The 16,274-nt window shown below is 36.6% G+C and overlaps 1 protein-coding gene across 1 annotated transcript in view; it reads left to right on the plus strand.

The window, feature by feature from the left end:
* LOC117218409 (glucose dehydrogenase [FAD, quinone]) overlaps positions 1-16,274 on the plus strand; it is a 31,667-nt gene that overhangs the window by 6,024 nt on the left and 9,369 nt on the right. The window contains exons 2-5 of the mRNA XM_033466755.2: positions 5,286-5,455; positions 12,077-12,320; positions 12,934-13,192; positions 15,710-15,970. Coding sequence (XP_033322646.1) covers positions 5,286-5,455; positions 12,077-12,320; positions 12,934-13,192; positions 15,710-15,970 — 934 coding nt within the window. The remainder of the gene's footprint in view (positions 1-5,285; positions 5,456-12,076; positions 12,321-12,933; positions 13,193-15,709; positions 15,971-16,274) is intronic.

Genomic DNA, 16,274 nt, shown 5'->3' on the forward strand with positions numbered 1-16,274 from the left:
AATTAGTTCGTTCGTCTTTAGAAATTGCAATCAAGTATTCATGTGCACGTTTATGCTGTCAACGAACACTCGCCGTGCCGGAAAATTAACATTTACTTTATAATGAAGAAAACAAACATCGAGCAAAAACATAATAATCTCTGGAAGCGGAACGATTTCTTTTTATAAAATAAGTGCTTCCATTAAAAATCAAACGATTAAGAAACTAATAGTATACGTGTAAGTGGAAATATTTATTCGTTCATTGGCAAATTTCTATATTTTTTGCTAAGATAATAAAGCGTATGTTCCGGCAATAAATGTCTGCTTTAATTACTTTTAGAACGTTAATCGTTCGAGAGGTAGAAGTAAAACACTAACTAACATTCTACGGTGCAATGAACTACTGTTTTGCACATTTATGACGGTATATTGCAAAATTCATTCATATACTACCTACGCATTAAAAATATATAGAATTGCATGTTAATTATAAAAGTGTCAATTTATTTTTAGAACATGACGTTGTTTATATACGAGAAAGATAATCTGAGTACGCACAAAAATTATGTCACACAAAGATAAATATACATATATATGTAGCAATTGTAGGCGCAAAATTGAATTCCTTGCCAGAAAATATCATTTAGGTTTTGAACGTTATTATTATTATTATGGGAACATTTTAAATTAATAATTATTTCCCACTAATTTCCCACTAATTCCAATGATTAAATTAATGAGTCGAAACCGATCATTTGGGTGACGATAATTAGCTATAGTATTAGTTCTCCATAAAATATAATATACGTTATTTAATATAATAATTAATATTAATATTAATATAATATATTAATATTAATATAATAATTAATAGTTAATATACGTTACTATAAAAGATAATATACGTTATAATCCACCCACAACTAGAAAACGGCTCATGCAAATATTCATTCTGTTATATAAGATGTTACCCCAACCACCTCCGAATATCCCATTACTGCATTCCCGTTGCAATGCTTATATTGATAAGACCGTCGCGTTGCCCGACTCTCAATCGGGGACACGAATTTCACTCGTCAGAGATTTCGTCACTCTCGTTGTCCCGGCAAGACGCACGATATCGTTGCAATTAGCCGGTCGTTTCTGGACAACAACCCGAGCGCCGATTAAAATTGAACAGCAGCAAAAAAAGAATGAGAAGCTGCAAAACTGCGTGACTTTCGTAACCGTCGAATAGACTCGCGCGCGGTTCTTGGTCAGTGAACGTAACGGTTCAAAAGTTGTGTATAGCCGTACACACACGATCAAATTTATTCACACTGTTGATGTCCTTTTACGCATCGATCGCTTGTCCGTATCACTTTTCTCGTTTTTGTTCCTTTCCAATTCTTTTTTTTTCTCGCCCTGTTAAACGAGAGTCACAGTATCGAGGAAAAAAAGGCGACATGAAACGTGACATTGATTTATTCGATGTGACGAAATAAGTCTTCGTTAGGTGACTAGATACACCGATCATAAAGCAGCTGCGCTAATGGGATTTCTGATCGGGACCGAGTTAGCCACGACTATGGAGGGTTAACGAAATTAATTGCTGTTTTATTTATTGTAAGAAAAGATCCTCGACAAATTGGTCGTTTGTACAGAAAATTCTCTCCAATTGTCCCTTAGCTTACAAGCGAAACTGGACAATTTGAAAAGAGGCGGTACGATCATTCGAGCCTTGAGGCTCGTTTTCGTAGATCGTCAACAACTATAAAAACGAGCTGCAGGTCTCGAATAATCCCAAATTGTCCATTTTCGTGCACAATCTAAGCGTCAATTAGGGAGACATTACTGTACTTTGTTTAACGTTACGAACCTTTGAACGCGACCAGCATCCCTTGCCGCCTTGTTTTTCATTCGAATCGGGAAAAAGGCGCTCCAGGTACGCGCGAAGTTGCAAATTCGGAAGGTGAATGTTAATTACGAAATTACCATGCGTACTTTTACCTTGAAAGCACGCTTTCGCCTTCAACTTCGGATCTTCCACGCTGCCTTCGTTGCTGAAGTAAGGGAATGTGGGGCACAATCGGACCCGTAATGCATATTTCTTGTTAACAAGTACCACACGGCAAGGAAAACATTTAACAGCGCCGAATATCTTAGCCCTTATAGAATCAGAAAATGGAAGTCCTTTTATAAAAGAAATTATTTGGCTCGCAGGGAAACAATGTTTTCTCGAATGTAGTCAAATATACGGTTCTGTCCCATAGGTGCGGGTAATACTGGATACTTGTTAAATAACGAATATAATGTAAAATGAACATAAAATTTGTATTTCTATTTTTTCCAAATAAGTAACAAATGTTATTCTCGATTCTATTTTGTTTTAGATCTATTTTATAATTTATTTTCGTGAACAAAAATCGCATATATACGTCCCATTGCTCTCATCAGCCCCTCAACAACTTTTGTGTGCCCATCCGAGGCATTTAAACGCACTGAATCCACCTTTCTGCGGATTCAGAGTTACTAAAAAGTTAAATTTGCTTTTTCCCTCGTCGTCAAATATCCGGTTTTGCCCCAAACGAGATACATTGCAGAAGATTAAATATTTATACCTTAACAAGCGATTTGAGAATTGAACAATGCATAAAAAAATGTTACGTAAAGACTGAAAAATACGATGCAATACCGTAATGGATTATTTATTACCAAGTGTTGGTAAAAAAAGATAATTCACAAGCACAACACTGAAATATTTCGCCTCCGAATTATTTAAACTACGCTCTACGAAAAATAACGATGTATTCTGGTCCGTGACTGGTCAGAAACTATCGGAAAATCGTTTCCGAATGAGAACTGCGTATCGCAGCTCTCATCTTCGAAAAACAGCGGTAATTCGGTTTGGACCGTGTATCCGATTTTGTACGATATTCTCGTGGCTGCTTCCGGTAATAACGTGAAAGTACGCTTCCATGGTTCTTCCTGAGCGACTAATAAGAATGGAGTGCGATCGATCAATTAAAATCGATCCAGTTACTTCGGCAAATGAAGATTAAATAAATCTCTACCGCCGTAATTATTTGTAAACAAGAATTACTGGCTAATTAAACCAGAATTTCACGTATGAACACGATAGACTCTACCTTGTAGAGCAGCCGGTTCAACAGAAAAGAAAGTAAAAATATCGCACGAAAAAAGACTACGAACAATGAGGAGCGAAGAGGCTCGCAACAACGATATTCTAACCGTGTATCTACATCTGTAAAACAATGGGGGGTTCACCTTAGTTGGAGATCATTGTATTATACATAGAATGTAGAACGTCAGCGGCCACAATGAAGCTCTTGTAGGAAGAGGAAATTGCAGCGTGTAAAAAAAAATGTAACGCCGCCGAAGGCTCGTTCCGGCAATAGTGGACCCCGTTGCTTCGTTTTGATCGCATTAGAAAGCACCGCGCGGATTCGTCGTGCCGCGAAGAATCGTCAAACGCTCCTCGTCTATTTCTGTTGTTGAAAAATGAGCCAACGAATGGCGAAGGATCGGTCGCCGTTCTCGTTACGCCGGATTCGTTGCATCGATTGCGCAAGTTCGTGACCCGGCTGTAGCCTTCGACGCTTTCGTTCTCCGACGATTGTCACGAATTCGGTCTTGTAACTAATTAAGCGACGTTTCGGTTGTCGTCCGAAGAAATTCTATAATATATTGCCTACAACGCTTGCACGCTTTGTCAGCCGTTTACCTTCCTCCGTTGCACAATGTCACACTGCATCGTTCACGTTGCTGGCAATTATGTTGGGCTATCCGAAAAGTACATTCCATTTCGGGATTAAAACTTCGACCGTCGAATCGGAACCCTCAAAAATCGCACAACCTCGAATGCAGTTTGGTAATTTGGAAACTGAAATTGGAAAGTTCGAATTGAATGATCGCTTCTTTAATCCTTTTACGTGCTATGCAAATTCGAACGAAGTTTAGGTTGCTGGAATATTTCACGACACGAAGTTTCTAAACCTGGTTAAACTCTTGTTATCATTGTTTACCATTGTTTCCACAATTACGGTGATTAGAACATTTTCGATCGCAATCATTTCTGAGAACAAAGAGAATATTTATATTTAACGACGACAGAACATAATAATCATTCTGACTTAAAAAACGCAATAAGATTCATGCTTAACCGGTTGCCACTAGAAATCTCCATTAAAAAACTATAATAAAAAAAAAAATTAAAAAAAACTATATATAAAATAATAAAAAAAACTATAATAATAAAACTGTAATAACGAGGTTGCGGATTTTGTGCATTTCTGAGACAAATTAGTCGATCAGATTCAAAACGATAAAAACGTTCGAAGAAGTTAAAAGCTTACAAAAGAAAACTTACTTGCAAGAAAAGTTTAGAGCGACGATAATTAATAATTTTAGAACGGTCTCCTAGTTATGAAATATCTTCGAACCGGCTGCGTTCAATCTCCAAACTAGTCCGACAGGATGTTGTTATAATGTGAAACTCGATTTATCGGTGCCCCCTTGAAGTTCTGGCAACTTCGCTGAATACGACAAGGTTTAGGCGACTGATCGAAGGTCAATGAGCAAACGAGTCCAGTTTCTAGATAAGAAACAAAATAAAGTCTTGTTTTATTTCCTTTATTTAACATTGATCTAGAGTGGGCGCGTCAAACTCGTTTACCACCTAAGGCCGCATTAAATACTACTTACATTGTAGTTACACACACAAAAAATGTCATAGTACAATCGTATCAAAAAGTGACTCCAAGAAAAGTATTCGAACACTTTTAAAACAGAATAATCTTTTTAAAATTAGGCTCGACGACTTGGATTTAAAGGAGTTGGAATAAGTATATTATTTGTATGTTTTCTTGTTATTCCAACCGTCTATAATCTTTGCAAAAGTTTTTTTTTGGAATTGTCTAGTAAACCGGTGCCTTTAACATCTCAAAAAAATTCAAGTTGTTCGGTCGAATTTTAAAAGTTATTTTGTTTCAAAATGTGCACGAACATTCTCTGGTGGCACCGACACGGCTGATCTACGGAAATACGAATTAACATAAACCGTCTACAAATGTGCTTTACAAATGAATTATTAATATTATTAGTAAGTTCATCTACTACGAAGCTATTAAAATGATGCGAATGCACAAAGAGACCCTCGTAACAGTGAAAAGAAGATAAGATACTTAAAACGATCATTACTTTAAAACGATGTTAATAAATAATAGCGTTAAAAAAAATATTGTTAAATAATGTTAATAAAATAATAGTTTTTAAATAATAAATTGTGATCGATCTGTTTATAGATGAGTTGCAATTGCCCGCTGACACCTTCGACCGGGCCTACGCTTGCATCGACATGCGGTGGTCCATCCTTTATGCTATTTATGGGTCTTCTCGAGGTGTTCCTACGCAGCCAGTGCGACCTTGAAGATCCTTGCAACAGGCCTATACCGCCGAACTCCGTCAACTCCAGGTAAAACTGATCAAGGTCAAGCTCGAATTATGTTTCCTATCGGTGTGGGGTTCACGGTCGGACAAAACGATAGAAAAATCATGACCTTCGATCGAGATGATGACGTCAAAAACTTGTTTCACCTAACCAGGGAGAAACTGAGATTGCCACGCGTAGCTCATTCGTGGATGAAAAATAGATCTTTGAATTTTACGCACTTCATAAATAGTTGCGCGAAAAATCCTGGGATAATGCTTCTTCGATTTTGCTCTTTACATATTTAATCGATAAATTATCTATTGTTTATAGTGACTCATTCTTTAACATTTTGCAACATAAATAGGAGAAGATCAAACTTTTCAGAGTATCTCAGCCAAGAAAATTGTGGAGAATTTTCTCCATCGGAAACGTTACTTCAGCTTAATCACACTGGACGAAAGATGTCGAATTTGAATCAGCGTCCAAAGTAGAACTAACTTATACCTTCTAAATAATCGGCAACACTAATAGAACTACGAATATTTTTTTTTAAGATATATAACCAAATCATCTTTTTCTCTTTATATTAGAGATTATGGCGTCTGATGAGTGCAACGCAGTGTATATAATATAGTAAAATTTTATATATATGTATATTATATATTATAATATTTTTCGTTGCAAATAAATGCTTCGATAATTCTTTCAACAATCATATTTGCAATTTTGATCGAATATTTTCTGCCAGGAGTATGCGTTTGATAGCGGATCTCTTAAATATACGGTACGTCTTAACATGCTCCGTTGTAGCAACTCAGTTGGGCGCAATTAACGTTTTAAACGAGGGTACGGAGAGAATAGGAATGCTGAGCTATACGAAGAGGAACACGAGACTTTGAAATATTGTAGGGAAATGAGTGGAGGAACAATACAGAAGCAAGGCTTAAACGATTAGGTTGCTAGGGAGGGCTGAATAGCGGAGGGAACAAGGAAAGAAATAAACAGAATAGATTGTTAATATTGGAAATAAGGAAATACGGCCAGAGATCAGAAAAATAGGCATTCTATCCCACTGAACAGAGAACTTCCATGTAAACTCGTTATGTCTCTTTGTCCTTTAGTGTGTGATCGCATTCCGGCCAAGCTGAGATGCAGTGAAAGTGCCAATTATGTTCACGGTTTCGAGATTAATGCAAATTATGATTGTGATGCGGGTGTTCGCAACTCGCCGTCTAAATAGATTCACATTTTTAATTGGACTTTGCAGCTGCACGGGAACTGTGTTTGCAAAGTTATGTTTTTATGTTATTTATGAGTGTGTCTGCTGCAACGTCCTTGGCAAGAAAAATAAGCTTCTGTTTTTGATGTGTATAACGTACAGTGGTGTGCATATAATTATAAACTCAAATTATTACCGGTATATAACTATTTCCTATTACTTCTAATACATAAATATACAAGCATGTATAGTTACTATTATTTCTAATTTCTAAATATGCAAATATGATATTTTGTTAAGTTTTTATTTAGACATCACTGAAAACGTAAAAATTACTTTGAACCTATAATTATTCACAACAATTTGTTTTATTAAATGTGCGCAGGATGTAGAAACTGAAAAGGTATAGTGAAAAATCATTTTATTAAGTTGGAACTGACATATCAATATTTTTATATTACTCTATGTTTCACCTATGCATTTCTCCCATAAATCCATAAAATCCGCAGTCTAGACACGAATGCATAAAACCCGTAGTCTAGTCGTAAATACATAAAATCCGTAGACGACTTTTACTTAGCCGAGTCACAGAAGTATTTCAGTTTCGCTTTACAATCGGCTTAACCGACATCAGCGCGAAAGTAACGCCGGCTCTGTAATCTGAGAAAATATTAAAATGCATTATTTCGACGCGTAACTAGGTTAAAGTACCGGAAGAGGATGGCATAAACGCAAGAAAAATGGCGTAGCGCAGGAAATCAAAAAAGGGAACATTTGCATGTATCGGTAGCTCGTGCGGTGTACTTGATAAAGTTATTGGAGCGAGGAAAAGACCGGGTCGATGTGTGCAGCAGACCAACCGATCCTTTCTCGAGGACCTGTTGACCGATGCCTGGACGAGAGACAGTCTTAATTGTCGGTGACACGGTTCACGTAATGCCATAGAAACTCCGGGTCTTGTCTCCCTCTCGGAAGTGAGCATCCATGCACGACTATCCGTAAAATTGTTGCGTACGTGTGTCTACGTGTAATAGCCCGGGGCCATTGTTCCGATGATTCTCCCACGTTACATCACATCCAGCCGATGCATCCGCGTTTGCACTTATGTATACCGGATGCGGACTGAAGCAACCGGCGGCGCCCCGAGCCTATTAGATCTTCGTCGCGGCTCGAGAAAACCGAGAATGATAGCGAATGATAATTGGAAGAGATTGAAAGTCCATCAAAACCAATGGACCGTGAAGCATTCCGTTGAGTAACGCGGAATTCTATTACCATGACCAATGACACTGACAGGCAAACGGTATTCGACAACAGCCAATTACACGATCTGTACAGTATGTACTACAATATTATAATTTCCGAAGCTTGAACTCCGGCGCGGATGAACGCTTTTCATGTTCGTGGAATGTGGAATGTTCTGAAACGATATACAGTAATGTCTCCCTTACTGACGCTCAGATTGTCCACTAAAATGGATAATTTGGGAAAAGGAGATATGATTATTCGGGCCTTGCGACTCGTTTTTATAGTTACCGATTTTCAACAATTATAAAAACGAACCGCAAGGCTCGAATAATAGTATCTCCTCTTCCCGAATTGTCCATTTTTGTACACAATCTGAGCGTCAGTAAGGGAAACATTACTGTACAGTAATGTCTCTCTAATTGACGCTCAGATTGTCCAGAAAAATGGACAATTTCGAAAGGGAAGATACGATTATTCGATCCTCGCGGTTCATTTGTATAGTTACGAATTGTCGACAACTATAAAAAACGAGCTGCGAGGCTCGTACAATCGTATCTCCTCTTCTCGAATTGTCCATTTTTGTGCGTAATCTGAGCGTCAGTTAGGGAGACATTACTGTACGTTCCGTCATTAGGTATATGTCGATAAAGTGAATGAATAAATTGAAAGCTACAGTTTTATTTATGCGAGAGCGTATAACTTCTGAATGACACGTGTTTATGTCTAATTTTAGTTCTACTATGATTTCACACTTGTTTAACGGTGTTGTATATTTTGTCATTTTTATTAAAATTATTTTGCAATGTATTATTAAGTGAGTGAATAAGATTTCATTCACTGGAACACTTGATTACATAGTAACTATTGTTATCTATTTAATCTTTTTTTATTAACTGCTTGACATACAAATAAAACGGAATTTGATGCGTCCGAAAAATACTATTTAATTTATTGGCTCAACTGAACGGTTATGTGCAAGCTGAGGAGAAGAGAAAGTTTTATTTTGAAATTTGGATTACTGATTTGTGGATGCAACTTTGTTGTCGGTACTATCGACGAGGTGGAAGGGTGGGGCATCTTGAACATTGTAAATAAACCAGAATCGGCGCACGAGCGAAGCAACTGAGTGATCTAATAATATACTGCACGGCGTCCGCCGAAAAACAGCTCTTGACGAGTTAGACTCTTTAAAATCTACGCAAAAGTACGTGAAACGAATGACGACCCCGACTCATCATTGTATCTCGCGGGGTTAAAGGATGTTGTTTGGAAAGATTGGAGATACTTTAAAATATTTAACAATTCAGTTACATGCGAGTGAATATAATTTGTTCTATTTCATTCACTGCGATATTAATGAGTAATACATGCCTACGATGTGTTCTACTTTAATTGAACAACAATGTTATCTATTTCTTAACCCTTTGCACTCGAAGCCGTTTTAACTGTGAATCTAAAACAATCTTTCTGGCTTATAGTATTTCTATTTTATATGACAAAGTGCATTTTATGCATATGAAATTGAGTCTCGTAATTCATACAACAGTTACGCTTTTAATCATTTTTTTAAATCTAAACTTTGATAATATAAAAATTATCTTGGAACGCGAATATAACAATTTTAGTGGTGCCTCAGAGTCATCACTCGAGTGCAAAGGGTTAATTTTAACTGAAGAACGTGTGATTGTCCGTCTGGAAAAATTGTACAAATTTGCAGTATTCAAAGTTTTTCTTCGGTTTTAAAAATCAAGAAAGAATGAACTACTTTGTAGATTTCTCCATTTGATTCTAACATGAATATCTAAAACCAGTTAGCTGCTTTTGACAAATATACATACCGTAACACAAAATGTTGCCATTTCTTCGTGACAAGTACACTCGTCAAAAACAGCTCACTGATTAAGAAAGCTATATACTTTAATATTCTTTACTAAATTATATATCTTATATATTTTAAACAAGATGTACAGAAAATCAAACGCATACAGTATAATTACAGTAACTTACACACTTTTCGAAGGGATTGCAACAGCTAGTTGCTTAATATCGATCATGTCTGCAATATTGGTCGTCCAATTCTGTCCGAAACAAAAGCCGTCCAGTTTGCTATTGCCGAAGGCAATAGCATACATGTTATGCTATTTTGGTACATTTTCTCTGACGTGAAAAATAAACGCGAATAAAAAAGGACAAAGGAAACGACGAAAACCAATTTGTAAGCTAGGATAAATATTGAAAGCAAATATTTGTGTGGCAGCACAACATGCGGTAGAAAAAATTCGATCAAAATCGTGTACGTGTTTGCTGAAAGAATTGTTGGAGCGTACATTGAAAAGGAAAAATAATATCGTACGTATGTTAAATAAATATCATAGGAAATATATATGTTTCAGAAAAATAGGAATATCGCTCTGTCTTTTTACTAAAAATACAATAAATCGCTGTCCACAGATATGTCCAATGTTATAGAAACATTTAAACGAAGATGTTCTCGAAATTCACATTTTGAGAACTTAATTCAATTTTACTAACATGTTTAGAATGCAAAAGCGTTAAAGTATCATCCACTATGATAAATTTCAACTTTCTAGTTTCAGATTCGTTAACTAAATTACTTTGATTTTGAGGGAATTTTTGGATTTGATTTTCGACACTTTAACGCGTTAAGCGACAAATTTTCTTATCGTTGCATCTAGATTTAACTAACGAAAATATCTTCCGCGTGAAACGTAGGAGTAGCCGGAATGACAGACGTTCATAACGTTTAATCGAATAGTTTCTGCCAGAGTACAACATACATTCATGACTTAGGCTCACGTTTCAGTGCATAAAAGTAAGTTGTCGTCCCCCAATGAGGCAAACCTATGCTGCACAAAGTGCGCACGTCTGTACGTGGCTCGTGGCATTCAAAATACCATTACTACTTCACACGAGCGTCTCCAACGAACTGTGCTGAGAAATCCACCTTTCGCTTGACTCTGCCCCTAGCCGAGGCTCTCGTTCCTTTAACCCAGTTTCTAATTCGTAAGACATTGTAACCAGAGTCTTTTCTTTTTGTCGTCGAGGGAACAACAGCCGGCTAGTGAACCTGTCCCCTCGGAGAAAATGAAATCGCCAATGTAACCTTGTCCAAAGGAGCGGCCCACCTTTTAGTTTTACACAACACGGTGTTGCATTGTAACCGCGAAACAAGTTGACTATTAATGGAAAACACTGTTGGTCTTTCAAATGCTAAATGAATCTTTATACAAATCGGTTGCAATCGTATTGCAAGAGTAGTTTACAAAATGAAATAACACAAAAGTATTTTGTATTCTTACGTTACATTATATCGAAAGATTGCATTGTAACCGCGAGACAAGTTGACTGTTAATGGAAAACACTGTTGGTCTTTCAAATGCTAAATGAAACTTTATACAAATCGGTTGCAATCGTATTGCAAGAGTAGTTTACAAAATGAAATAACACAAAAGTATTTTGCATTCTTACGTTACATTATATCGAAAGATTGCATTGTAACCGCGAGACAAGTTGACTATTAATGGAAAACACTGTTGGTCTCTCAAATGCTAAATGAAACTTTATACAAATCGGTTGCAATCGTATTGCAAGAGTAGTTTACAAAATGAAATAACACAAAAGTATTTTGCATTCTTATGTTACATTATATCGAAAGATTGCATTGTAACCGCGAGACAAGTTGACTGTTAATGGAAAACACTGTTGGTCTCTCAAATGCTAAATGAAACTTTATACAAATCGGTTGCAATCGTATTGCAAGAGTAGTTTACAAAATGAAATAACACAAAAGTATTTTGCATTCTTATGTACATTATATCAAAAGATTGCAATCGTATTGCAACGAGTAATGTTCCAATTGAAGTAACACAAAAGTATGCAAAGTGATAGACTTCGACTAAAAGTTTCATTTTCTATGGGAAGAAAAATTTTAATATAAAACGATGCTTGTCTTCTGAATATTTAATATGTGTTTCTGATATTCTTATATTAAATTTTGTAACAATCACTTCGACCGAATAACAGTGAAATTAATCTGTTACCACGAAATAGGATAGAAATATAATGTTCGTGTCACTCGTGATCTTAGTATACCAGTTCTATCGGTTAGATTCTGCTATCTCGAGAAAATTAACTTATCGCGCCATTCGATTAAAACGACGAATATTTATGTTCAGGTACGACTTCGTTGTAATAGGTGGTGGCAGCGCCGGTGCAACAGTCGCTGCTAGATTATCGGAGGAATCACGATTTTCTGTGTTATTACTGGAGGCTGGACTAGACGAACCGACTGGAACGCAAATACCATCGTTTTTCTTCAATTTCATCGGATCTAATATTGATTGGCAGTATTCCACGGAGAGCGAGGATGGTGCATGCCTGAATCAAAATGACAAAAAATGCTATTGGCCAAGAGGGAAAGTACGTAGTCTGAGATCAATATTTCAATAGCAAATAGGTAATATCGAAATGCGAATATGCGATGTTAATCGACTATAATATTAATAAGTTATCTACAACGATCTATTGAACGAGCATTTATCGCATGTTTGTATGCATGTAAATTACCGAGGTCTTTAAATTTTCATTATATGCTCGGATAAAAATGTTTCCCCCCAATTGCAATTTTTACAAAAATTTATTACGCAATTATGTGTAGCGAACTAGCCCTTCTATCGTCTCGAAACAAATTCGAATCGTTCGATGCATGCGTAGAAAAGTCATTCCGTTCCAAAAGGTGTTCACATATGTATATTTGTTTACGACCGTACCCTGTCATCATTATTACCTTGTATCGCAATCAATTGATACTTTATGAACTATAGAATGGAGTTCATTATGAATGTTAACGATATTTATGTAAGCGGCAATTTATTTACGAGTCGTTGTCCAACGCTTTCTAGATCGAATAAATAAATTATAAAGTTACCCCGCTGAGAAATGTAATCAATTATTTATCGATACAAAGAATGACTGCGCGTTCCAAGGGATAGTTATGCAAGTGTAACACTTTCCATCTAATGAAATTCTTTAGGTACTAGGAGGCACCAGCGTCATGAATGGAATGACATACATGAGAGGTTCGCGAAAGGATTACGATGACTGGGCCAGGCTTGGCAACGTAGGATGGTCTTATCAAGATGTCCTTCCATATTTCATCAGGAGCGAAGATAATCTTCAGGCGAACACTATGGATTATGGTTATCACGGCGTCGGTGGACCTCTTACGGTTACGCAGTTCCCTTATCATCCACCATTGAGCTACGCTCTCCTCGAGGCTGGAAAGGAACTAGGTAAATATACGTTACACGTCTTTTGATTGTCTTCGATTATCTGCAATGCTGTCGCGCAACGAATTTTGTCCGAAAAGCTATTATATGTGTAGTTTCATAAAGATAATACAGATAATAAATAATCCGAATCGCAATTTAATTGGAAAATAACAAGGAACTATGTTTACCGATAGACAAGGCCGAAAAGAGACTTTCCTAAATTGTTATTAATAAACTGCGGATTTTATGCGTTTATAACAAAAATGATCGGGTCAAATACAAAATAGTAGAAACAATTCAAGGAATTTAGAAATACTGTTGCGTTGTTTTCAATTCATTGAAATTATTAGAAAACGAAATAAAGATGTTATTTTGCATAAAAATCCGCGATCTAGTTACATCCGCGCCTAGAGTAAGTAGAAGTGCCGAATAGTGATCAGACAAGTCGGCTAAAGCGCACGCTTTAACGCGTGTACCCAATCAAAATTCAGATATAATTTTTCAAGATCAGTTCACGTATCACCTTTATTCTATATCTTTCATATTTATATCTGAATTACTATCATTCGAATTATCTTCGTAGGAAATTATTCTTTCGTCAGTTACATGTGCCACCGGTTACAACGCATTCTGTGTCGAATTAAGATTGTAATTGAATTCGCGTTTAATGAACAGGGCGGCCAACAATTGTATTCGAGAAGTAACAAGAAGTCGCGCATTAAAAAATTCCAACACGGTAAGAATTAATAATGAAGAAAGAAACGAACGGTGGCCATAATTTGTCGGATCCGCTAACCTCTTATTAAACTCGAATTTATCACAAGCATCGCAATCTGGACGAAGCGAAAAAGAACCGTCGCTCAAAACTGGTCGAAGAACCACGCTCCCCTTAAGCGAATCACACGGAACCAGTTATTACGTGACGGCGAGGAACCGTTTCTTTTTTATTTACCTGGTACAGTTCACTTAGATCTAATGAACTGTTTCGACGTTCGTCGAAAGAGTCGTTACGTGAACGTTGCTCACGGCTAATGAATTACGACATCGATCTCGCCAGCCGGCGTTTCATCACAGTCGAATTATCCGCCGGAAAACGCAATTCGGCAATTAATGTACGCCGCCGGCCTTGTTGCTACTTGTAATTGGCGCTCGATTTAGTTGCAACGAAAACAATTTGACCACGAACGATCAAGGTTGCTATCCTTGAGCAATATCGGGTCATTAACGGCGTGATCGAAAATCAAATTAACGGAATCACGCTTGACTTATGTCGTTTATACTTAATTATTAGCGCTGGATCTGTGCAAAATGTGACTATTTTATATTATAAAATTAACAAGAATGTCTTTCTTCAGAATTTATTGAATTTATGCTATTTGCAATCTGAACACCGGTATATTAACAAATTTGGAACTCGTAATTTAATAATTAAAACCATTTTTTAAACCTCGTGTAGCTCTCGTATAAAATAAAGCGACAAACTTTGGGAAAAAATAATTTAATTGACGCGCAATATGTAATTACACGAAATAAGATATTATTTGTGCATCAAACGCAATTACAATTGTGCATCACAAGATAGAGGAGCTACATACACATATACATATCACTTTTCTAAACGATTTTAATAAGCTAAAAATAATACAACGGTATATATAGTTTTTAATTCCTTGAATGGGTTTCACTTTTTTGCATTTGATCTACACAGGTTTCTCATAAACGCATAAAAATCATTTTTTTAGTATAATCCGAATACAATGATGAATGTCTTTTCGCGTTGTCCCGCGTTTCGATAGCCAACTGAATCGATTGCGTGTAGACACAAGCAGCGTTGCACGTGTCGGATTTTAAACGCACTATACGTGTTGAATTTTAAAAAGCGCAGCACGTTGCACGCAGAATAGAAAACGCTTGTAAAATTAAATCAATTCAAATGCATAAACGTATTCGAATGGTTTACATGGAAAAAAGCGATACGCGGCATGATGATCGTTCGTCTATTTCAAGCTTGAACTATTAGGTTGTGGAACAAGTTCGAAATATTTTTGAGTTCGAAATATTTTGTGACGGGATTGTACCGTTAGCTATATAGATCGTAGATCTTTATGCAAAATAATAATTTTATGCAAGAAACAGCGGTTTGGATTGGGTTGTTCTCAATAATTATAAGAAATTGATTTTAAGGCAACAGTTCGCTGAAATTCTTCTGACGTTTTTATGTTTAATATTTTAATTTTTGTCATTTTTTCTCTTCTACGTAACCACTTGCCATATGATTAGGCAACTAGAATGATTAGAGCTTCTTTGTCATCCATAGTTCCCTATAAAAAATATGTATATATATTTTTCTCTAATTGTTAAATGTTGACAAAAGAAACAGCAGATTAGAACTTTATTTCAGATTAAAAGAAACGGAAAAGATACGTATCCAATAAATCGTGCTTTTCGTCACGGGACTGACTCGATGTTACAATGCGCGTGGTTAAAATGACACATTTGGCAAGAAGGGAAATTAATTATTGTTTGACTTGCTTTCAGGATACGGGAACGTAGATCTGAATGGACGAACTCATACCGGATTCGCAATTGCTCAAACAACCTCTAGAAACGGTTCCCGGCTTTCGACTGCTCGAGCGTTCCTTCGGCCGGCTAGAAATCGGCCAAATTTGCATATAATGCTCAACTCCACGGCAACCAAAATCCTATTCGACAACAACAAAAGAGCGGTCGGCGTGGAATTCGTTCACGACGACAAATTCCATCGCGTATCGGTGGCCAAAGAAGTCATCATAAGCGGAGGTAATTACGTTACATAATAAGAATCATTAGAATTTTCGTAATGTGACTCCAGTATACCGTTTAAAACGAGTGTACTCGATTCCATTGATCGACGCATCTCTTCATTGACAAGGAAGTTATACGTATGGTAACTAGACTGTTATAATGCTATACCATTACCACTACGGATCTTTATGCAAAATGAGATGCCATGATTGCGAAAGTGATTTCCTTGAGACAAGCACAATCTATCGATAGCGCATTTGTTGCTATTATACATACAATAGTATACAAAGAATACTACGTAATAATAATATAGGGTAGT

This window comes from Megalopta genalis, chromosome 4 (assembly GCF_051020955.1).
Source record: "Megalopta genalis isolate 19385.01 chromosome 4, iyMegGena1_principal, whole genome shotgun sequence".
Lineage (NCBI taxonomy): Eukaryota > Metazoa > Arthropoda > Insecta > Hymenoptera > Halictidae > Megalopta > Megalopta genalis.